The sequence below is a fragment of the Fukomys damarensis genome, unplaced genomic scaffold (genome assembly GCF_012274545.1).
Source record: "Fukomys damarensis isolate Sample0158 unplaced genomic scaffold, DMR_v1.0_HiC HiC_scaffold_39, whole genome shotgun sequence".
NCBI lineage: Eukaryota > Metazoa > Chordata > Mammalia > Rodentia > Bathyergidae > Fukomys > Fukomys damarensis.
Genome location: NW_022900951.1, coordinates 31,514,601 through 31,540,992, shown reverse-complemented (window position 1 = coordinate 31,540,992; position 26,392 = coordinate 31,514,601). Strand labels below are relative to the sequence as shown.

Genomic DNA, 26,392 nt, shown 5'->3' with positions numbered 1-26,392 from the left:
TCAATGGTCAAAGGATTTGATAAAACATTTCAGTAAATAATTTCTGATGGAAATAAAGGACACTGAAATATGTCTAACGTAATTCATTACTAAAATTAAAATTAAACGTACAATGTAATATTATTATACTAAAGACTATAATAAAAATGACTAACCCTACTAAGTAGGGGCAAATATATGTAGGAGCTGAGATATCCATACACTACTAGCAAGAATAGAAAATACAGCAACTTCTATGGGAATTGTCTGGCAGTTACTCTAAACTCTAAACTCAGTTATGATGCTATCCAACCGTTCCATTCATAAGTGATTTATACCAGAGGAATAAAACCATATGGCCACACAAAGACCTGTACATAAATAAGAACAGCAGCTTTATTTTTAATTGATAAAATATGTGGTAAAACAGTATGGCCATCTATAAATAAACAAATTGTGACTTATCCTTCATCGAATACTGCTCAATATTGAAAAGAATAAACTATTGATGCATGCACCATATAAATGCAACTCAAAATAATCATCTTGTACAAAAGAAAATAGCCATATAATGGTACACATTTTCTTATTTCATTTATATAAAATGTTATAAAATATGTTATGTGATAGAAAACAAATCACTGGTCGCCTATGGCCAGATGTGAAGAACGGCAAAGGCAAAAGGGTTAAAAATGAACACAAAGATTAGTTCCAGAGGAGCAATTGTTTAGCATGTGGTACTTATATAAAAATGGACGAAAGGTAAGTTTTTGGCGTGGTACATATATTCATTATTTCAAGTGTGTCAAAAGTTCCACATATTTTTTCTCAAAATATAAATTTTAAGGATCTATAATTTATTGTCAATTATACTTCAATAAACCTATTAAAAAGCATACTGAATGCTTCAGAGATTATAAGTACCACTCCCTAGGAAGCACTGCTCAGAAACATAACAACAGATATTGTGAGGCATTATCTCGAATCAGAAGCTTGGTATAAATAAGATGGTAAGTGGAATTCACAGTCACTTATATGGGATTGTTCTGGCACTAGACAATGTCAGGTGCAAGATAAAGAAGTATAATTACCAATGTCATCTTATCCGGATACCTGGAAGTATTTTAATCTATGCATGTATTATCTCTGTCCCCTGCCAGCCCTTCAAACTTCTATTAAACTATTGTCTCCTCTTAGATTTGTCAAGTATGACTCATTAGTATTAAATGCAATTTATTTGGATTCACCGCACTATGAAGTTGGTTACCTAAGTCTCCACATAAAAACCTTTATCTGTTTCATTTTAGTGTAAATTTATTTATGGCTTATTTTTACCTGCGTTTTACCTGAGTAATTTTAACATTACAAAGCATTTTTAGGTCCTTCTCCATACAATAACAAAAAGGAGAACACTTTTGATAAAACTGTGAAGTGTTTAGAAACAAAGGTTTACAAGTATTTGCAAATCAATTCAAAGTATTGTTTAAAAATATTTAAAATAAAAAAATCTTTTAAAGTTTCAGAATTTCTGAATGGTTTTCTAACTGTACTAAATCCAGTAAGTTATGGTGAGCTCTTATCATATTAAGGTATCTTTGAGGGGGTGAAGGGAGGGCAGGGATAAGGGGAAAAAATGAGAACCAAGACCTGTCATGTAAAGGTACAAGATCCCAATGATGAATGTAACTGTACTGTATACCTAAAATGTACCAATAAACTCAATGAGAAAAAAAAAAGTATCTTTGAAGAATGTGTTGAATTTTAAGTTTTAATTTTTTTTCAAGAAACAGTATAAATACTTCAAAGTGAACCTGTCTCTGAGATTCCTGTGGCTTACATAAGAAAAGCAAAGATCCATTAGATCATATTTTACTTGACCGCAAATAACTCCCCACAAAATACACAAATTCTTTTGACTGGCCAAGAACACATATGCACCCAAGGTAGGAATGAAAGAAGAGAAAGCAAGAAAGAAGTTTAATATTTTTTAAAATGTTAAACATGTATTGCTAGCTCAAAATTCAAATGTATATTAACACTATAATTAGAATATTATGGGTGGTTTCAGCAGCTGCTAGACCTTTCTTTATAAAGATACTTGAATTTTTATTCATTAGATTAGAGTGTCTACCACTCGCCTTGCACTCCCAGAGAGAACTAAGTCTCTAATATATAATTGAGAATTACATGTGTGCTGTGTCAATTTGATGTGGGTCTCATGGTTAACACTGGAGTTGCGGGAATATCTTTCCTTCAGCCTGATAGACTATATCCACTTTCAAAATTTATAATTTTCTTCACATTTCTAAATCTTCCTTGATGATGTTGCTCTGTTTTACTGCAAGACTGAGTATGCTTCATAAAATTTTGGAAACAATGCAAAAGATGTTTCTGCATTATTTTTAAAATGTCATAAAAGACTTCTTTTTCTTATTTTTTTTCCTTATTGAGTTTATTGGTACATTGAAGACTTCTTTTTCTATGGGAAGGACAGTTGGTCATACAAGGGAGTTAGTAAACTAAATATATGCAACATATAATTGAGCACTTACTACATGAGTTTCTTTTTGTATTCCATTTAATGTTCACAACCACTTAGAAAATTTAAATATTACTTATAATTTACAAATAAGAAAGCTGACATTTGGTGAAGTTAATTGGTTAACTAAAGTAACATGGTTTGATAAAGACATAATGAAGAGAGTAGTGGTGTATATCAAGTTGGATAAAATGATGACAAGGGCTAATATTTATTTGGTGCCTTCTGTGAATCTGATTTAGGGTTTCACTGTACTGTCATCCACTGATAGCTGCTAACAAATAATGCAGAGAGTATTCCTGTTGTTGTTCCATGGATAAAGAAACTGAGGCTTTGCTGGGGAGGGGTGTTACTGAATAAAGTGGTAAACTGAAAGTGATGCTAAAAAGGGAATAATTTTGAGTTTACTTTGACATAACACTGAATAATTAAGAGATCATGTTAATAGTAGACTCTCGTTTTTAAAATATTTCCTTACGCGAGAAAATATTAGATATTCCTAAGATGCTTAAACTCTACTTAAAATTAAATCCTAAATGCTTAAACTTAAATCTAAAAGTAGATTCTATGTAAAGCAATCTTTAATTGTTACAAGAGTATTGTTTGAAGTCCTGAAATACTTGCACATTATTTAAATTGCAAAAATCAAAGGATGGCTCACTTAGGATAAAACAAAAATATCTTAGTTTGTACTGTTGAAAAAGACAAATCTCAAAGACTTTTCATTATAATGATTATTATTTATAAATATTTTAAAGTAATACTTAATATTCATCTTATAATAGTAAAAATGAAATCAGCCTGTTATGGATATATTTAGTATTTTAAAACTCTTCTACTTTCTCAATCTAATTCTATTGCTTTTGAGATTTTTCCTTAATAACAAAGCTAAATACCGACACACACACACACACACACACACACACACACACACACACTCCTCTCTCTCTCTCTCTCTCTCTCTCTCTCTCTCAGCTTTAACTTGAAGTGATTTCAATGGGATACATTAAGAAAGCATTAAAAAATCAAATTTTGACTTCTGAATGTGCTCTTTTGCAACATGATAACAGTTAAATAGGAAACAGCGAAACATAAGATGTGAAATTTTGCCACTGTACTGTGGTGAATAACATGAATAAACTGTCCAACTTTCAAATGAAAAATGCAAATTTAAATGGTACTATTTTTGCTCAGAATCACATTCTGAAAATACAAGTGACAAGTCATGCTTTTTATCACACATAACATTGGAAATCACATTTTGAACTGAATTTGTCATCTTAAAGCTGGCTCTTGTTAAAAAACTATCTTTTAAGAAAGTGTATCATTTCAGAGAGGAGCACAATGTCAACTAAAATCTTTTGCTATCTTGTTTAAACATAGGCTTAATACAAGAAGACCTATATTGTTACACATTCAATATTTTGTATCATTTGACAGAAAGCAGAAGTTTAAAGAACAGAAATTGTAAAAAGCCTTTACTGAAGCTGACTAAAATCTTGTTTACAATTGTTTGAACAAAGCTTTCTTGTGTTAGCACATCAGTAGATCTAACTTCAATAGGGCAACATCTAATTTCCAATTTTTATAAATGAATCTTGGACATATTTTGCATTTTTACATATTACTTTTGTGTTGAACTAAATGATTAATCAAATTTCAATGAGTTTAAACGCATTTTTAGATGTTACTGAACAAAATACAAGGTGATTGATTTGGGTCGGCTTTACTGGGGATTGAACCCGGTACCTTCACAATGAGCTAATCTCTAGCTATTTTTCTTGTTCATTTTGATACACAGTCTTGCAGAGTTGCCCAGGCTAGATGCAAATCCGTGATTCTCCTGCCTTAGCCTCCTAGGTTGCTAGGATTATAGGACTGTGCAAAAGTGGCTCACTAAAGTGATTGTTGACATTAGCAAAATTGAACTTTGTTATCTATTTTCTGCACCTTGCAGGTTACTAAGAATCATGGACAATTTTTTAAAGGATCATAGATAAAAAGAGAATTTCATGAAACTGTATCAAGAATATTCAGAGTAGAATCTAAATTTACAAATTTAATGAGAAACGACCTTACATGTTGGTCATTTGTATTTAGTTTCATATTGCGAAATAAAGAGATTTAAAGAAGCTTGGGGACTACATAAGACTGGATCTACACAGTGTTCTGTAACATCCACTGTAAGGACATGGAGTAAATGTTATGTGAAAATATTCTTGTTGTATATAATAATTAAGGATAGTTTTAGGCCATGAGGCCATGATGAACATATTAAATTCTCACAGTCTGATTTTCATTCACACATGTAAATGACTCACAAATCAATAAATGATTCTTACAACAGACTTTCTTGGCTGCACTGCCACCAACTTTGCAGGTAAATATGATATTAAACTAAACATGATCTTCAATTACCAGTGTTCTCCTTCTTCTCCCTCTGCCCCTTCCTCCCTCCTCTCCTCCCCCTCCCTCTGAGGTTGTGTGTGTGTCTCTGTCTCTGTCTCTGTCTCTGTCTCTGTGTCTGTCTCTTTATCCTTACTTGGTCAGAAATAAATGTCATTGATGACTGTAAATATTTCTACAGTCCTTATTCTTGGAGATGAAAGTATATTTATTGCTTGAAATTCATAATGCATGAGATAATTACGAAGTCCAACTCAGTCTTTAAAAAGCCAATGCATGTTAACAATGACGTAAAAATTGTTTTAAAATATTTTAAGGATTTCTAACTCTATAATGTGCTTGAAAATACGTTTAAAGAATCTTGTTCCAACTGAAAATCATGAGTTTTTCACACATAGACACTGAGAAATTATGCACTCACTACAACAATTTACCAGTGTAGCTAAAATTTATTCTGGGATGTGGCCAAGAGTCTTGGCTTGAAGAGCCTTAACTGGAAATCAGAGAACAAAATCAGCAGCAAAATAGCTCACAGCTATATGTTTTGGGGCTCAGATGTTACACTATATTTTTGGACTCTCAACTTCATAGCTCTCAACATAGAAAGGGGCTTTAGGGGTTTTATCATTACAAGTTTTCACAGTCACCAGTTTGTTGTTAAAATTTACTTTTTAAAATTTCATTCACAAATTTATGGAAAGTGACTTGAGTATAATACCCCATAAAGTTTCCAGAACACTCATGGCCAGAGACATAGGACCTGTGTAGGCAAAAGGTATCGGGGAGAGGAGGCTGTAAAGGAAGATTACAAGGGAGATGTATATGATGAAAATTGCTAATGCATATATAAAATAGCACATCAAACCCAATATTTTGTAAAATTAATAGGAACTAACAAAGCATACTTTATAAAAGAATGAATTGTATTATTTCAAACATGAATGTTTGTAGCCATCTCTACATCATACTTGTGAACCATATATATCACTGCAATAAAAATTAAGGACTACTGTCACAAAAGCACATTCTAAGGATTTAATGCCTATTCATCTTCACCTAAATATGACTTGTCCAAAAAAGTTTCTAAAATAAATTGAAATTTAGTTGAATATTTTACTATTACAAATAAACTACAGGGCATTACTGTATTTCTAAAATGTGTTATACACTAATCTTGTAATAATGGATGGTAATATTTGCTTTTTGCATTCTAATATCTACTCAAACCAGAAAGGTCAAATTAAGGTTATTAAATAGAAAAGTCATCATGTTTTGATGCATTCAAACATGAACATATTGTTTCTATTAGTAAAAAAGGATGATTCTTACTTGGTTTTGTTTGTTTTCATTTAAAGTTCCATGTTTTAATATATAGGCTGATTCTACATTTTCCATTTTTTTTGAAATTTATTGGCATAGTAATTCTGAAGTCAAGAAAGAAGTAGTCTTCTCCATCCTGACAAGTGTATTTATCTCTGATTGTTTTCCTCTCAAATTTAATGGTATCCCTTGTTTTTGAGCTGCTTAGTATCAGAAATACATTTAGCTTTCTTTTCTCCTTTATCTTTTCACATTCGATTTTCTCCAGTGCAAATATAGTGGACAGTATGACAATACAACCCATACAGTTTTCAGGAATGAAGGACTTAATTCCTTTAGTTACTGAAAATTATGATGAAAATGACGCATTAGCTCAACCCTCTTTTGTCATTATTTTATTTTAACGCAGAAACCTCATTGCCTAGCTTGGCAGGCTTGCAAATGCCCGCAATACTAGATACTCAGGAGGCTGAGCCAGGATGATTAAAAGTTTGAGGCCAGCTTGGGCAACTTTTCCAGACCTGGTCTCAAAATAAAATTTAAAGAAAAAGGAACCTGCAGAGGTATGTCAGCGGCAGAGTGCTCTCCCAATATGTGTGTGGCCCAGCATTCAATATTGCCAGTAAATAATAAAACAAAAAAGTCTCACTCAAGGTATAGCCACCTTCCACATATAGGCCACTTCCCATAAGTAATCACTACAGCACTACACAGTGCATCTCCTCCCAATATAGGACAATCCCAAAGAGGCATTCAGCTTCAAACGCCTTCAGGAATTGGCTGAGGCCATCACTGGGCATGTATTGAAATTCGTCTTCTCCTTCTGGCCAATATACTCTTAGCTTTACATTCAAAAGTAATGAATGTAACACAAAAAAGTCCCTAGAATAAATGTTCTGCATTGTAATTTCCCATCTCAGAATCTGATTCCCATAGAAAGCCAACATGCAATAGCATCGTTTTCACATTTTTAGTTATCTTGAAGTTTTCCCTCTGCTTTTTAACCCTCCTTTATCAGCTTAGTTTGGATTGTCCTTATATATCATTTAGAATGGTCAATCTTTTCTATTTGTTTCATGGCCAATTAAGCATGGAAATATAAATCTCCACACAGGCATACTTGGAATATGGCTAGCTACAGTTCAAATTTCAAATCTATCCATTTCTCAAAAATTTTCCCTACTAATGAATGTGCCATGACATCAATATTAGTACATGGTGCCAGTGCCCCCATTAAAATCCCCTCAGCAGAGAGGTCAAATATACACCAGTGGTTTTCTGCAACTCTGCTTAGGAGAATTTATTGCCACCACTGGAGTTTGCCCTAAGAGAACTTCAATCCTTAAGTTACTCCAATTTCCTTGACCTTCCATGTGATAATTTTCTCTGAAGACCTCCAGCAAGGCCCTGGTTTTTTATTTGTTTTGTTTGGTGGGGGTGCCCAGGATCAAACTCATAACCTTGCACTTTCCAGGCAGGTTGTGGCACCACTGAGCTAAATCAGTGGCCCACCAGTTTTGAAAAGTAACCTGAATGCTCACTTTTTATTGGCTTTCTTCCACTACCATTTTATTTTTCCATTCTCATAAAGTGCAACCTGTGATCACTTTTCAGATATAGCACTTTCAATTAAAAGCTTATCTTAGGGTCTATTTTTGAAAGTGGGGACACAAGCAACATTTTAACTTAAAACTATAAGGAATGATTATCTGGAATATTCCCAAAGTCCTGCAATTGATCTCCTAGATCTAAATGTTTTCTCTCCTCATGTGAGTTTTATTTATTTATTTATTTATTTATTTGTGGTACCAGGGATCAAATTAAGGCCCTTGTGCTTGCAAGATACGTGGCATACTTTTAATAAAATAAAAAATTTCAAAACAATTGAAAGATATACACTTTTCCTGCATAGGCACAACTACTATTGTCAAAATGGCCATGATTCGAAAACTGATATATACACCGCCTGCCTCACAAGCACAAGGACCCAAGTTCAATCCCTGGTACCAAAAAAAAAAAAAAAAGAAAGAAAAATGATATATAGAATTAATACAATCCCAATCTAAATATCAACACCATTTTCTATAGATCTATGAAAATTAATCCTAAAATTCATATGGATTCATAAGGGGCCCAGAATATCAAACACAATCCTTGAAAGAAGAGCAAAGCAGGAGGCATCACAATCCCAAATTTCAAGTTAGATTATAAAAGCTATAGTTATAAAAATAGCATGATATTGGCACAAAAACAGATGTGTTGATCAATGGAAAAGAACAGTTGATTGAGAAAAAAAAAAAGCACATTCAGCTATCTGATCTTTGAAAAAGGGGCCAAATATATACACTGGAGGAAGGATAGACTCTTCAGCAAATGGTGCCAGAAAAACAGGCTATTCAGATGCAGAAGATTGAAGGTAGACCCCTATCTTTCACCATGCACTCAATGGATCAAATATCTAAATATTAAAACAGAAACATTTAGTTTCCTGAAAAATAAAATAAGTAAAAATTTTGAATACATAGTCATAGGTAAGGATCTTCTGAACAGAACTTAATTGCACAAGAACAAACTAAGAATCAACAAAGGGGATTGTAGCAAATTAAAAGGCTTCTGCACAGGAAAGGAAATAACCAACAGAGAAGAGAGGCAACCTGCAGAAGGGGAAAATTTTTCTCAGCAACTATCTGGAAAGAGGATAAACATCCAGAATATATGAAGAATTCAGAAAAATTAGACCTCTCTACAATAAAACAAAAGCACAATCAAAATAAGGGCAACTGCAATGGATACTGTATTTCTCAGAATAAGAAGTACAAATGGTCAATAAATACATTTAAAAAACATTCACCTTCTCTACGCATTATAGATAAACAATGAAAACATCACTGAGGTTCTGTGTTATTCTAGAAAGAATGACTATCACCAAACCATCAAATAAAACATGCTGGTGAGGTTGCAGTTGTAAAGGGAACACTTCTACATTGATGGTGAGAATGTAAACTAGTACAAACTGCTATGTCAATCAGTGTGGTGATTCCTCAAAAACCTAAAAATATAAATTCCATTTGACCTAGCTAATCACCTTTTGGGCATCTTTTTGAAAGAGATAAAGACAATATATCATAGTGCTGTATGAATACCCATGCTACAGCAGCACAACCCATAATAGCTAAATCTTGGAAATAGCCCATATGTTAATCAACAGATGAATGGATAAAGAAAATGTGGTGCATATTTTTACACAATGGAGTACTGCTCCACCACAAAGAAGGATAAACTTGAGCTAGTTATAGGAAAAGTGAACATACCTTGAGAAAATAAAAATATGGGAAATATATCTAAGACACAAGCTTGAACATCACATGCTTATTCTTACAAGATAAACTCAAAGATAATAAATAAAGAGGAAAAAAAAGATAAAAGGAAACAGGGAGATAGATCTTTGGCAAATGGGAAAAATTCCAAGAGATGGAGGGACAAAAGAGGGAGGGAAGGTGAAGGTGAAGTAAAAATAATTAAGGATAGGGCCAGGGATTTAGCTCAGTGGTTCCACCGCCTGCCTGTGTTATGTACGTGTATCAATTCCACACAATGAATTTAAACTTCTTGCCCTACAAATATGTACTAACAAAAATAAAAGTGCTGTAAAACAGAAGTCTTCGGCGGAAACACTGTCTATATTTCTAGCTCTACGCTATTCTTGATTCTTATCAAATACACACACACAATCACATCCAGTTAACACTATTTTTTTTTTATTTTCAATGCCTGTTTTTATATTTCAATACAGCTATTTCTTCTGCTGGAATGTCCTCTCCACTCACATTAGCTGACAAATTCTACCTTATCCTTCGAGGTCCTGTTCAAGTCCATTATCCCCTATAAAGCCCACTAAGACTCTCACTGGAGAAATTACTATCTCCTTCTAACATGTTCCCTGGTACCATGATTACACTTTCAATTTATCACAGTATACCTTGATTGAGATGATTTACAGATACTTATTCCCACATTGAATCATAAATTCCTTGGAGGCATGAGACATATCACATTGAAAATATTCAAAATAATCACCAAACCTATGTTCTAGCTCTGTTCAACCCAAGACACCTGATCAAGGTCCTGGGGAACTTTGATATCTCATGTTTTGATAAGACCCTATTTGATTAATGAAAATATGCTTTAAAAAAATCCACATTCTCAAAAATCCTGATGAAAAGAACATAAAATGATACTAAAAGGGCAAAGTATGTAAAATGTAATAATTTAATTTTTCTTAGATATATTTAAATAACTTCAAGAGTCTTTCACAACCTTCGAGAATTTTGTCAAGGTGTTCACAAACATTTTCAGTTCAGTTATGGTCCACAATTTTTTATTTCTTTTTACATTTCTTCTCATAAGTAGCAAAATACACTGCTCTTTACATAATAGGAAACTGAGATTTATTATATTTTATGAAAAATATTCATGAGAATTCTGAGTGGCTCATTTCTGTTTACAAAAAATAATTAAAAATTGAAAATAAAGGAAAAATCCACCAACTGTTACCACTGATAATCAAAATGAAAACTAAACTCTTTGAACTACTGGAGATTGAACCCAGAGGCTTTGCATCTATTTTTTATGTTTATTTTTATCAGTCTGCACAATTTATTACTTATGTTTACATAAATTATATTTATATTATTTATTTTTATTTATCTATATATTTATTTTATTTTTATATATTTTGATTTAAAATTCTTAATTCTTAACTCCCCAATTTGCCTAGACTGAGATCAAATTTGCATTCCTCTTATCTCAGCTTTGAAGAGCTCTGGGACTAGAGGTAAGCATCATTACACTTGGCTGACAGTGAGATTTCTTTAAAACAAAGTACAGCTTCTACATTATTATAAAATCAGAAATTATGTGACTTTATTGACATGCTTGGAATAGGGATATTATGTTTCAAATGTACCTATCACATGATTTACTAATGGGTTTTATAAAGCCAAATATTTTAAAGATAAATGTGAACATGTTTACAAATCCTTGCTATGATAACATCTGAGATTAAGGACTTTGGAAGTAGTGGTGAGCATAGTATTCTTCCCACACCGTACAATCTATTATAGTGTTAATGATGGGATCATCGTGATTGGCATTCTGAAATGTCTCTTCTGCTCACTAATGAGCATCTAGTTTACTCTCTGGACTTTATGCTTTGCAACAGGTCTCTCTTCTCTATGCCTTCTATGGTAAATATTACACTTTCCTTGAAGATCTGTTAATGAGGCACACAGAATGAGAGGCTAGGTTCTACATAGAGGAGGGTGGCTACCAAGTATATGCCTACTGTAGTTCTAAAGTCATGTCCAATTACTTACATTATGATTATTAAATTATTAGGATTTATCTACCAATGAAGCATTTAATCCTCTTACAATTAGGGAAGCTTATTCCCTTGGTGAATCATAGCCTTTCAGTTTAACTATTATCTTCTATCACTTCTCACCTTCCTCTTTTCAAATGCTTGTAGGAATACATCCCACCCCCATTCTCAAGCAAGGAACTTGGTTCAGGGACCTTAGGAAAAATTTGGACAAGTACATGCTTTTAGAGATAAAGGGAAAATACTTAACACATACCAAACATTAACCTATTTTCATATATCAGTTAAATGCATGCAGCTATTTTATAGTATCTTCTTATAGACTGCTACTGGATTCATACATTGGTATAAGTATTTGAAAATATTTATAAAATTTTAGATGTAAATACTCTTTCTACTTTTAGGAATTTAGTCTATAAATACATTTGAAGAAATAGTCAAGATAATATAACGTGGTGCATAAAATATATGCCCCAAACCTCTGGTTATAGGGTTTAGAAAGCCAATGACTGAAATAGAAACCTAAATTTTCCTCTGGGTCATTTATTATAAAGATTTATGAATTATATTTGTGTTTCTTCTCATCATATTTCTAGGACAGTGTCATACTTTATGTTTTCTCAGTGGATTTGATACCTTTTTGTACTCCACGCTTCCAAGGGCACACATTTATAACATATGGAATTGAATTATCTGGCTCTATGGTGAGATATGGATTGCCCCACACTATTGGAAGGTCTGAAGATACCTAGAAAATAGAATTGGAAAACAAGAATATAATATCATATCAAATGTTTTCCTATGTTTTTAAAATGTTAAAATACATGAAATTAAAGCTACAAATTCATGTATGCTGACATTTAATTTACATACTTCCATTAAAATTATCCATTTTTAAATGAAAAGAAAGCCAGGAAAATGTTACACAAAGTCTGAGAACTGATCTATTAAAAAATAAAACAAAAGAGATTATTCTTATAGTAAAGCAACATCCATTTTCTATCACTACTTGAATCAAAATCAGTGATGTTAAGGAAATATAAATATATTTTACAGGTCTTGTTCAGTTTTCTTTATGCAATTTGATATACCAGAGAAGAACAATTTCAACAAATTTGTACATCAGTTTTAGCAGAGAATATAAAGAATTTTAACTAGCATGTGACCACAATCCTAGTTAAATACAACTTTCAGTTTTCTTGGTGCATATATCACATTAGTCATATTATACTGATAAACACTGTCTCACTCTGCGTGTCTATAAATTTTCCTACTGTGGACAATTCTTTAAAATGAAATCATATAGTATGTAGTATTTTATCAATAGCTTTTGAAACTGAACCTACTTTTTAAAAAATTTATTTTTGAAAAATTTATGTTGTGAGATAAATAAATTAAGCTAATTAACATGTTTTACGTCACATAGTTATTTTGTGGTAAGAATATATAAAACAAATATTAATGGACATGCAAAATCAAAAACACTAATATAACTGTAATGACCAGAATCAGTACTCCACTGTCACAAATAGAAAGATCAACTAGACAAAAAGTCAATGAAGAAATACGAGAACAGAACCAAACCTGTGAACAAATGGATTTAGTAGATGTCTACAGTGTTCCACCCCACACCACCAGCATACATATTCCTCTCCGCTGCACATGGGACACTGACAAAAATAGACTATATAGAGTAGCACAATGAACATGCTTAAATAAATGCAAGGGAAATGAAATTATACCATGCTTATTATCACACCATAGAGAACTGAAATTAGAAATCAATGACAAAAGAAACCACAATAACACATGGAAATTAAATACCATCCTCCTGAACAAAAAATGAGCCATAGATGAAATTAAAGAAGAAATTAGATAATGCCAATGCAACATACTGGAACTTGTGGGACACAATGAAAGCAGTCCTATGATGGAAATTTATAATAATGAATTCCCATAACAGAAAAACAGGGCAAACTCAAATACAAGACTTAATGTTGAACTTTAAGCATTTAGAAAAAGAAGAGCAAGTCAAACCCAAAGCTCGTATGAGGGGGGAAATTATAAAGATCAGAGCAGAAATTAATGCAAGGAAAACTAAGAAAATAACAAAGAATCCGTGAACTGAAGAGTTGGTTCTCTGAAAGATTAAATAAAATTGACAAACCTGAAGCCAGATTGATGAAAAAAAGGAAAGAAAAGACTCAAATCCATGCAATTAACAATGAAAAGGGTGAATCACAATAGATTTGGCAGATTCAGAAGATCATTGTTGTAGTCAGGGTTTGCAAGGGAATAGATTTAATACAGGACACATAGGATTATTTTATAATATTCACCCAGAAAGTCAAATGCAGACAAGGGCAAGAGATCTGTCCATATGCTAGAGACCTGAAGAATTCAGCCTAGATAACATTGAAATGTCCTGCACAAGTCGAGCTTATGACCTAGAGTCCAAGGCAATGCCCTCCATGAATCCAGCCAGAGACCCAGAGCCTAAAGCAATGTCTCATACAAGTCCTAATCAAGGTTCTGCAGTGAGAAGGTTCAAAGGCCAGTGGAGAAAGATAGAAAGTCTGCGAAAGCAGGCAAAGGATATGTGCCACCAGGCTAAGGGATCTTCACTAGAGCCAGGAAGCGATGCGGAAGGCAAAAACTAGAGGTCTCCTTATTAGAACAGCAGCTGTCCTGGGCAACAGCACGTATCCTGGGCAACAGCAGAGGATGTGACCTTCTCTGATATTGAGAGCAGCAGAATTCATTACAGGAAAACCAGTCGCATCAAGCTTCTTCAAGAAAATCAATAGCATACAATCCTTCCCTCCAGTTCTCCTTTTATGCTATTGGCAACAATTCTCAGGTGAGTGTTCCACACCCAGAAGTACACTGACTCAGTTCAAGTGGGCACTGGAAGTTGACCGTTAGTTCATCCACCACAATGATAAATATCTATTTCAAGAACTTGTATTCTAATAACACAGAAAACGAGAAAAAATGGACACGCTCTTACATTCATATGAATTACCAAGCTGAATAAAGAAGATAAAAAAATAATTATAAAGAAACCATTATCAGTCAATGAAATTGCAGATGTAATTAAAAACCTAGTAACATAGAAAAGCCTAGCCCAGACAGATTCACTACTGAATTCTACAAAAAGTTTAGAGAAGACCTTTGCCACTACTCCTCAAACTCTTTAATGAAACTGAAAGGGAAACAATACTCCCAAATTCATACCTGGAAGCAAGCATTACCTGATACTGAAACCAGAGAAGAATCCAACCAAAAAAGGGAACTATAAGCCAATCTCCCTGATGAGCATAGAAACAAAAATTCCCAAAGAAAAACTGACAAATAAAATGCAGCAAATCATCAAGAAGTTTATATACCATGACCAGGTAGGATTCATCTCAGGGATGCAGGGATGGCTCAACATATGTAAATCAATAAATGTAATACACCAAGAGAGCCAAGGACAAAAACCAAATGATCATCTCAATAGATGCAGTAAAAGTATTTAACAAATTCCAAAAGCCATTCATGATAAAAACCCTGCAGAAAGTTGGAGCAGATGGTCTTTTTCCCAATCTGATAAAAGATATCTATGACAAACCAACAGCCAACATAATACTAAATTGACAAAAACTGAAAGCTTTCACTCTAAAATTAGGAACAAGATAAGGATGTTCACTGTCACCCCTCTTATTCAAATACTTCAGGAAATATTCGCCAGAGCAATTAGATAAGAGAAATAATAAGGATAGGAAGGGAAAAAGTTTAACTACCATTATTGGCAGATGACACAATATTTTACATAGAAGACCCCAAAAATGCCACCAAAAGTCCTCTAGATTTAATAAGCAAGTACAGAAGCACATCTGGATATGAACTCAACACTCAAAAATCAATAGCATTCCTGTAAACAAATAACAAAATTACTGAAGAAGAAATGAGGGAAACAACACCTTTCATAATAGCATTCAAAAAAAAAAAAGCAGACACCTAGAAATCACTCTAATGAACCAAAAGAACTTTACATTGAAAACTATAATACTCTGCAAAAAGAGATTGGAGAGGATATCAGAAAATGAAACAATATCTATCCCTTGTACTTCGGTAGGAAGTACCTATAGAGTGAAAATAGCCATACTTCCAAAATTGTTATACACATTTAATGCAATCTGGATCAAAATACTAACAGTATACCTCATAGAATTAGAGAAAGCAATCCTAAAATTCACGAAGAACTAGAAGAGATCTAGAATAGCGAAAGCAATTCTGGGTAACAAAGGAAAGGCTGGAAGCATCACAATCTCTGATTTGAAATTTTACCTAAAAGCTACTGTGATAAAAAAAAAGCATGGTATGGCACTGCCAAAAAAACAAAAAACAACAACAACAGCAAAAACAGACCCTAATATCAATGGAACAGATTAGAAGATGCAGAAACAACTCTAAACACATGCAGCTGCCACTGAAATTGTATCTTTGATAAAGAAGCACTGGAAGAAAGACAGTGTTTTTAATAAATGGTACTGGAATAACTTGCTTTCCACATGCTTAAGACTAAAATTAGAACCATATTTTTCACCATGCACTAAACTAAAATCAAAATGGATCAAAGATCTAAATAATAAAATAGAATAAGGGAAAAGAAAAAAATGTGAAAAAATGAAAAAAAAGGAAACAAAGTCTTTGTAAATAGGGAATGGTGAAGGGGGTGAGGGGAGGACAGGGGTGTGGGAAAAAAAAACAAGAACCAAGATATATCAGTAAAGGTACAAGATCCCAATGATGAATGTAACTGTATTGTTTCATTTAAATGCACCAATAAACTTAATGGAAAAATATAAAATAAAACAAAATAGAAACACTAAATCTTCTGAAAGATAAAATAGGTAGAACTCTTGAAGACACTGGTTTTAGGCAAAGACTTTATGACCAAAACCTCAATTACACAGAAAATATCACAGAGTCAACTGGGATCACATCTTATTTAAAAGCTTGCAGCTGGGAAGTTAGCTCAGTGGTGCCGCCGCCTGACTCACAAGCTCAAGGTCCTGAGTTCTATCCCCCATATAAAAAAAAAAGCTTGCAAAGCCAAAGAAATCACCAAAAGAGTTAAGAGACAAACCACAGTGAGGGAAAAACCATTCTGCCAGCTGTTCCTCAGACAAAGGACAACTATCTAAAATATATAAAGAACTAAAAAAATAAGACCAACAAAATTTAAAGACCCAATTCAAAATGAGCATCTGAAATGAATAGACATTTCTCAGATGAAGTAGAAATGGAAAATAAATATATGATTACATTTTCAACTTCCCTACTCATTTGAGAAACGCAAATTAAACCATGCTGAGATTCCATCTCAGTCCAGAAATATTGCTATTATCAAGAAAATAACCAGTAACAAATGCTGGCAGGTCTGTGGGGGAAAAAGGAACCCTTCTCCACAGTTGCTGGGAGTGTAGACTGGTGCAACCACTGTGGAAATAAGTGTGGAGATTACTCAAAAAACCAATACTAGAAATTCCTTTCAACCCAGCTATTCATCTCCTTGACAACTTCCCAAAAGATTTAACAGCATCATACCACAGCGATATATGCACACCCATGTTTGCAGCAGCAAAGTTTGTAATAGCTAAAACTTGGAAACAATCCAAATGTCCATCAAATGATGAATGAATAAAGAAGATGTGGCTTTTTTATACAATGCAGCACTATTCAGCCACAAAGAATGGTAAGCTCAGGCATTTCTAGGTAAACAGATGCACCTTGAGACCATACTCTTAAGTGAAATAAATCAGACAAACATGTTCACATATCCCCTTGTTTCTCTTATGTATGAAATTAAAAGTGCAAATAAGGACCAAAATGTACAACAGATATTGGCAAACTGGAAGAAAATGTTCCAATGAGAGGGGGAACAAGGGAGAAGGGAGGGAGAAAAGAAAGAAGTAACAAGAAAAAAGAATGGAAAGAAAAATGGAAACAAACCTTTTCTAAATGAAGAGGGGTTGAAGGAAGAGAAGGGAAATGGGGAAAAAAAAGAAAAATCAAGAAACATCATATACAGGTACAAATTCCCTATGTTGGATGCTATCATTATGTATATCTAAAAATGCATCAAAAAATAAAGAGAAAAAAAAGCCCTCTATATGCTTTTTCACTAAGATATGTTTGAAAGCCTTCTTGGTTCTCCTAAGGCTGAAGCCAAAGCAAAGGACTTAAAGGTTAAAAAAGAATTACTAAAAGTCACTGGCAGCCACACACAAAAAAATGTATAGATCACCCTCTTACTGGCAACCCCACACACCATGGCTTCAGAGGAAGGGAAAATATTCTAGGAAGGGGGCCCTCAAGAGAGACAAGATTGACCACTATGTCATCATCAAGTTCCCACTGACCACTGATTCTGCTATGAAGAAGTGAAGACAACAATGTACTCATATGCATTGTGGATGTCACAGCCTATTGGTTTGAGACACCATACACATCCAGGGTGGGGCCTTCAGTTTCAACAACTCCATCCAGTCACACCCATAACTATGTAAATTCAATCATTAGACTGATCCAACTATCACATCCCCATATCCAGGATCATATCTATGATCTACAGTCACTTCCCAAAAGCCCTAAGTAAGAGTGCATGAGGCTTGGAGAGACATCTAGATTAAAGCCATAACAATGTGTGATTTGGCAGAAAATTCCAGGAAGCAAAAACATATTGTCTACAAAGGCCTAAATGTGGCTGGAGCTGCAGATGGCAAGAGATAAAACTGAACAGATAAGCAAGGATAAGATGCTGAAGGACAGTGAAAGCTACTTTGGGGAAAATGGATTTAACTGTGAAGGCAAGACATGACATGGAAAGGTTTTAGATAGGAATGGCATGAAGAAGTTTTCATTTGGCACATTCACTGTATTTGTAATCTAATGAAGAAAGAACAAAGCCAAATTATATATGTTTTAAGGTTACAACAAAAGGAGAGGACAAGCAGAGAACTTCCAAACTTCTATAGTCTAAGGTTGAATTCAGGAATATATATGTTGGGTACATGGTTAGAAAGTTGACACATCTTTTGAAGATTGTATTGGGCACATAAATATTTGCAGATAAAGATGGAAGCAAGAGGACAATTTTTGGTGCTGGTGTTTGAATACAGAGCCTTGCACAAGCTAAGCATGTGCTGTATCATTGTGCCTCAGTCCTGTCCTCCAAATTTTTTTACTAAAGAATGGCTTAAAAAAATCAAGCCAAGAGATAATAGTACAAAATTTCATAAAAAACAAAGGATATAAATAATTATTCATTTTTTCACATTTCCACTATTATTCACATTGGTGAATGATAGTGTTTCCAGCAGGGCAATGTGAAACTTTAAAACTTAGATTTTTTTTTGTCTTTTAGAGAAAAGTAGTTTCTTTTATAAATAAGGAGCGTCCCTGAACTTCCTTGTGTAGAATGACATAATCATCAACTCCTTTTCTTCTCATAAACAAAGAAAATAAAAAGAATATGCTGATGCTGTCCCCAGGAGGTCAGGGCCCAGTTTCCTTTCTACAGGAAAGGGAGAGAGAAAAAGGAAGATGGCTGAGAGTGATAAAGCAAGCCTTGAGATATGTATCATCTCATTATATTCCTCCTCCACTCTGCTCCTTAAGTATAAAAGGATTCTGCATACAGGAAAAAGTGAGGTGGTGCTTTCTGGCAAATGAGCCCCTCCATCTTCTCTGAGCTGGCTTTGAATAAAGACTTTTTTCTTTCACCAAAGTAAATGGCCTCTTTTATTCGGTCAGTAGCAAGAAAATGAACCTAAGCCTATAGAATTGAGTGACCAGGTGTAATCGTACACACTTTTGAAATCTTATTGTGCCTATAGATTTCTTATTAAATTTAGAATTGTTTCTAAATTTTTTGAAAACATATGTTACTGTTATGTACAATTTCTTCAAGCAAAAATATATATGATTCACTAAGTATATTTCAATGTGTTTCTTGGCTATATACTAGAAATTAAATATAAAACTTATTTATTGTTAATTCCACTTGGTAATTGAAATTAAATCTAACAGCTGTTAGATTAATAAAAGATAAAATAAAAATCTGCTTTCACATCATTGCTTCATCACATTAAGTAAAATTAAATATTTTAAAATTTTTGTATAATCACTACATATCACGTAGTTCAATACATATGGAGTACAAAACACCTTCAAAATAAAAAGCATCTTACCTTAAATGTCAAAATAGTCGTTGAATAATTAGGCACTACTATGGAATTATTTGCCAAATCTCCCACTCTGCAATCGATAATGATGGTTCCAAAAGCCAGAGGTTTTTTTCCAATTCCTTTTATGTCAATGATATGCTCCATACCATCCACTTCATTTTGTATAATAAGTTTTCCCTATGACAAACCAGCCAAATTTCAGCTCTATAGCAGTTACAGTTCAATGTCAATCAATGTCTGGCATGATAGTCATAATAAATCTAGTGAAATTAGCTTGTAAACAGGTATTAGCCATTGACTTTTCCAGTTCACATATCAATGTTTTTACTGAAGAAATAAACCACTAGTGAAAATCTGCTATTTCTTTCTACTTTCTGTAAATAATTGAGTACATGTACACATTCCTATATGTATCAATTATTATGTGTATGTACTTCCTTGTCAAAAAATTATTATTTTAGCCAGGCCTGGTGGGTCATGCCTGCAATTCCAGCACTCTGGAAGCCTGAGGCGGAAAGATCACACGTTCCAGGGCAACCTGAGCAACTTAGCAAAACTCTTATCTCAAAAATTAAGAGGGAATGGGCTGCAGATAACTCCAGGAAAATGTCTTGGGTTCAAATCCTGGTACATACCCTCAAGATTATAGGCTTAAGAACATATTTGTTGATGTACTCATCTGTGTAATGAATAGGAACACAAGGAGCAATAATTTTGTTATTCAGCATTTGATGTAAAAACAATCCAAGTATAACAGTACTGTGACTTCCAAAATATTTAACTTTCAAATTAAAAATATCTATTTAAATTTTGAAGCAAAACATATTATATTTATAGAAAATAAAATTTTAGCAAAAAAGTTATCATCTAATAAAATATGTAACTTACATATTAAATACTGGGAAAAAGAATTAATGAGTTCATACCATAATCTCACACTCCAAAATAGGTTTAAACATGAGAGGATATTCCACAGTTTCACCTGGTCTTATATATAAAATAGCAGGTCCAAAAAACCATTTTCCTTCTATTTTAATTTGACATTTCCATTCCTTCTTTGTTTCATTACACTAAAATGAAAGGAAGAAAGGTACAAGAAGATTACCAGGATGATGTTGATGAAGCTGAGTTACATATGAATTCTTGGTACTTTCAGTGAAAGTATATATTGTATTTTTATTATACTAAAATCTCAATATTAAAACCATATATTTAAAAATGACTACTAAAATGTGAACAAAAGGCCCAAGAATGACTATATGTTCTTTTTATGTCATACAGTAATAGTATCTGATGGGCCTATTAAGGATTATTTAATAACTAGAAAAATATTCCTTCATTCGACATACTAACTACTGTTATAATAGCAGTATAGTCTGGGTTGACACAATTTATGCCTAAGAGAAATAAAAGGTGTTCTAATTTGTATATTTCTCAGACAATACAGATGACATATTTTATCGGAACAGATTTTTGCTCTTCAGTTTGACTTTTGTTATATCTTTAATATTAAACAAAACCCAATTTATCTGTTTGAAAACCCACAGTTACTAACAATTACATTGTCGTCTATGCTGTATTACCACTCTAATATGGAGTCAGGCCACTGTGAATCACCATTCTCAGTGCTCTGAATCCACCTTCGTCAAAAGATTACAACAGACTTTGGAGCAGAGTGTGTGGGAGGGAGTTCATAACTCTGTTTCGTGAAGCCAGGAGGTAGAACTTTTGGTTAGGAATTTGAGGATAGGTTAAGGAAATTCTAAAAGTAAAGCGATCCATCAAAGTAAACGATCATGTGCATAACATGATAGTAATTTATATTCAAGAAGAAACTTTGACATCAATGAGGAGAAATAATTGGCAGCAGATGATCCCATTGTCAATCTGTAGTAATTCAGAAGGAAAAGTTTGCAGTCTTTCATTTAGACAGTAGTAGTAGGTGTGGAAACTCAAACTATCCTAGAATATATTTCTTTAAAAAATTTCAAGATGGCTATTCTGAGAAACTGCAAATACAAGCAACTCTGAAAGGCTACTCTTTTGTAAAACATTTATAAAGGAGATCTACATTAGTAAAAGGTGGTTGCAAGCAGCAGCTTTTCCAACTGACATATCTCTACCTGTAGGAAAGATCCAATTACAGGAGGAAGAGGCTGGAAATCATACAAGTGGCCCAGACAGAGACTAAGTCAGGTGGCTGCTATATGGGAGGTTTTCTCTACATAACAAGACTATCCTTGCTCACTGTGTACCACCTCCCCTTAAGCATCCACAGCCAGCCACCACCTGCCTCTCACCCAGAAGCCCAAATTTCAATACTTTGTTTAGCTCCTAAATAACCTTCAACTATCTTGCCCTGCCTTCCAGTCTTTTGCTGTGTGTGGCTCCTATGTTCCTTCATGTTATTTGTTAAACGTCATTTTTCCCCACTAATCTGTCTAATGTTGTTATTTCATAGACTTAAAATGTCAAACTCCCCCCAAAAAAGAATAAATTTAAAAGTTCTTTACGTGGAAATAAAGTTACAAAAAATGTTTGTACTTACTATTGGAATGTTCTGGGTAAGAGGTTCAAATGCTGGTGTCTCAAATTGAAATGCTGCCTCTGGTTGATCTGCATTTACCACACCTTCAACGTTATAGATTCGCACATCATAGTTTGATGTCAACAAAATTTTACAAGGGTAACGTCCAGGACCAAGAGGTAGAAATTGTAGAGGAACTGAAATAAATTCTTCCACATCTATTAAAATAATTAAAAAGAAATAGGTTAGTCATTTAAATGTCATAAATCCTAAAATACACTGACAAGGAATATTTAATATTATTGTGTTAAATTATATCTTATAATTTAGAATAGACTAGGTTTCACTGAAGTAACACACAATGCCAAAATCTCCAGGGCTTATTATGCAAGTTTATTTATGAGAGACTGTAACTTGCATAGTCTGGAGGAAGGCTTGCTTGATTAAAAACACTCCAGCCTCATGCTCCGATGGATACCACTATCTTGTTGCTGTTTTATCACAAACACCTCTGCATACTGGTTGATAATTCAGACTAAGAGGAACAGCTGGAAGGTAGTTTCAGGGCTTTTCAATGTTCAGTCCGAAATTAATATACTTTACATTTAATTGGCAGACACAGAAACATGATGGCAAATAAAAAGGAGTTAATAAATGAAGTAGATATTTGTACAATTTCATAAGCATTACTGTCTATCACATTTCTATGACTGAGAAGTGTAATGCCACATAACAATCAAAATAATTTTTCACTTAACCAGCAGATAAAAATGCTCATTTACTAATGATCCTTGAGTCTAAATGTGAAAGCCAAGGACATTCTTAAGTATATATTTTCCAATTCATAAAATGCTAATGTGCAAGAACTATAAATGCCATCTGGCCTCTCTCTTTTACATGTTTTAAAAAGGAACGTATTATACCAGTAGAATTCATAAAAATGATAGTTCTACTTTTGAAGATTTATTAATAATATATGTTTCTTTGTCTTAAACATAAAAAATAATTCAGTCATGCACAGAACATATGTAAGAACATTATAAGAAGCCACTTCTGGACAAAGACACTTATCTGCAAAATCTGCATCCCTTATATACAGGGAATGATTTTGATCTGTAGAAATTTGGAAAATTTGCCAGCTACCTAGTGCCACCAGTTTTTTCTTCTTGTAGGCATAAGTTTTCTCAGTCCTAATTCTGTAATGTAACTGATGCCATTCCTGTACTATTATTAAGAGCCTCTGAATTGGGTAATTGGTTTCCTTTCTTTGTATTCTCACACTCTTCTACCTATATTGTCTAAGATTTTCTCTTAAACTATTTTTTTGAACTGAAGGTTTTTTTGGTTGTTGGTTTCTTTTAGTCCTTGTTTTGAGACAGTCTTGCTTTGTGATTCAGGCAGGCTTCCAACTCACCATGTAGCCTAGGCTGGCCTCAGACTTGCAGCAATCTTCCTGCCTCAGCCTCCTGAATGCTCAGATTACAGGCCTGTGCCACCATGTATGGCTAAAACTCAATTTGTTTTGTTGTTGTTGTTTTGGGGAGGTTTCCTGGGATGGAACTGAGGACCTTGCTCTTTGTGAGGCAGTCAGGCACACCACTGAGCTAAATCCCTGGCCCAAGCTCAAGCTTTTAATCTCTTTAAATTAATAGGATTTGGCCAATTATTTTATAACTCTTTATTTTTTGACTTTGAGATACTATGTGTAAGACAGAGTCATTTCAATACATAAAACAAATAAGCCTAGGGTTGATCTGGTTGAAATAGGATGAAAAGTTAGAATTTCCATTCACTTCTGTAATATCCCAATAGATAACTGACAGTACATGAGAATTCCAGGATTTCTAAATTTCTAAATCAATTATAGAATATAATTTCATAGCTTTATCCTGCCTTAAATCACAAAGATTATACAAAAAAACTTCAAAAATGTGGAAGAGATTAAGTAATATAGTATACAGGACATTACATTCTATAGTTTTTTAGGTATACTATTAACAAGTAATCACAAACTCTAATAAAGAAAAGGAGCTATTACAAAATGAATAATTGCATTTATTTATTATATATTTATTTATTGTAAAGAAAATTATATTTTCAGAGATTTTTGGTTAAACTTTAAATCATAATTCTATCTAATGTTGAAAAGCTTTCTGTCTATCATCTAAGTCAAAAGAATAAAAAGCCTACTAATTATAATTTTGCTATTTTAGTACTTTATATTCTTATTTGTATATGAGTATATGTCTTGAAATTCATCCAGTAAAAACAAGTGATAGATTTACTGTGTGCTAAAAAGGGTTCATTACTGTTTCTTCAATTAATAACAAAAGCATGAATATGACCGTAGACCTTATGCAAAAAATAAAAGGAACCAGCAATTACAAACAAATAAACTTGATTTATTCTGTTAAAAATATTCGCTAATAGATATGTAGTTAAGTATCACCCACTTAGGAACAACCAATTGCAGAAGTGGTTTGATTATAATAAATCTGAAGACTTAACATTGAATTTATTATAATAATAAAAGAGCAATGATTTTAAAATGCTAAAAACATACTAATTATTGACAGATTTCTTGAAATATTAATGTGGATTTTATTAGTTGAAAATAGAGTAAAGTATTTTTTCTTTTGCTATCATTGGAAAAAGTATATAATAATATTTAAGGGTGAAAAGAAAGACAGAAATGTAGAGATTGGGGAGAAGGCAAAAATAAAAAGGAAGAAAGGAAAGGAGATAAAAATAAAGAAAAGCTGGAAATTGTAACCTGAGAAGCGAAATGAAGTAATATCGTTAATAGAAAAGGGGCTATGGAACTACCCTCCTCCACTCACCTGAACCTGGGCAATACCCCAGGGCCAACCCCCTGAACTTCATCCCAGCGCCTCCTACCGGGAAGCAGCAAATTCTGAAGTCCTCAACTAAGACACATGTGTACCAGATCCTCCAGCATTAACCCAGGCAGTGGTGGCAACCTATGGCACAAGTGCCATAGCAGGCTGTTTGTATCTCTGAAAGCTCTAAAACAGTGTCTAATCTAGCTATTTATTTTTAAATTAATAAATACATACCATGGGCTTTTGAATATTTTACTTGGTAGTTTTATATGCAGCATAAAGCTGCATTTTATTTTCCATTGTTAAAATATCTACTTCTATAGTTTATTCTCTGTTTATTATAATTAAAAACAGCAAAGCAGCCTGGTGGGATTCACTTGTCCTTTATAAACTGTCCTTTGCAGACTTGCTTTTTTTTTTCTTTACTTTTGCCCAGCATTCAAAATTCTGAAGAAAATTTACACTTAAATGATTAAGATGTTAACTACTAGCCAGCTATTCCAGGAAAAAAGGAACAAGAGAAACATCTGTCATAAGAATTCATGATTAGTAATCTTTCTTTAAATATATGGAAACCAGAATACCTGGTGACCTTAAGATAACTTCTGACTGTGGGTCAAAGAAATGGACCACTGACGCATTAATGATCACTCTAGTACTCACCTGCAGTGCCTAAAAATATACTTCCTTAAATTTCCCTTTGTAAAAGATTAAACATATGGCTTTGTTATGACCCTTACATCATGCAAAAAAATTCAAGCACATCTCAAAACAATATTTTTAAGGAGGCAATCAAAATTTTAACAGAGATGATATTAAAAGATTATTAACTTTTTTATTTTTATTAATATATGTTTGCAGCATATAATTTTACACCTACCCTGTGGAGCTGGTATTCTCCCTTTTTCACATCTTCCCCCTCATTCCATCTCTTGATCCACTTCCCTTTTTCAAAATGTATTTATATAAACTTTGCACTTGGTTGCTAGGTCTGAAAGGACTCAGAACAACAGCCTGATCTTCACAACAAATTTCCTTCTCTAACTCTCCCTTGCCTCTTAAAAAGTTGACTCCTCAGGGCCGGGGATTTAGCTCAGTGGTTCCGCCGCTGGCCTTGCAAGTGCCCCGAGTTGGATCCCCAGCACCAAAAAAAAAAAAAAA

At 33.4% G+C, this 26,392-nt stretch overlaps 1 protein-coding gene across 1 annotated transcript in view; it reads right to left on the bottom strand.

The window, feature by feature from the left end:
- Window positions 1-26,392, bottom strand: part of Cfap47 (cilia and flagella associated protein 47) — a 423,126-nt gene that overhangs the window by 174,896 nt on the left and 221,838 nt on the right. The window contains exons 46-49 of the mRNA XM_033760546.1: window positions 22,410-22,606; window positions 20,788-20,931; window positions 19,865-20,038; window positions 12,261-12,372 (exon numbers count right to left, since the gene is read on the bottom strand). Of these exons, the coding sequence (XP_033616437.1) occupies window positions 12,261-12,372; window positions 19,865-20,038; window positions 20,788-20,931; window positions 22,410-22,606 (627 nt within the window). The remainder of the gene's footprint in view (window positions 1-12,260; window positions 12,373-19,864; window positions 20,039-20,787; window positions 20,932-22,409; window positions 22,607-26,392) is intronic.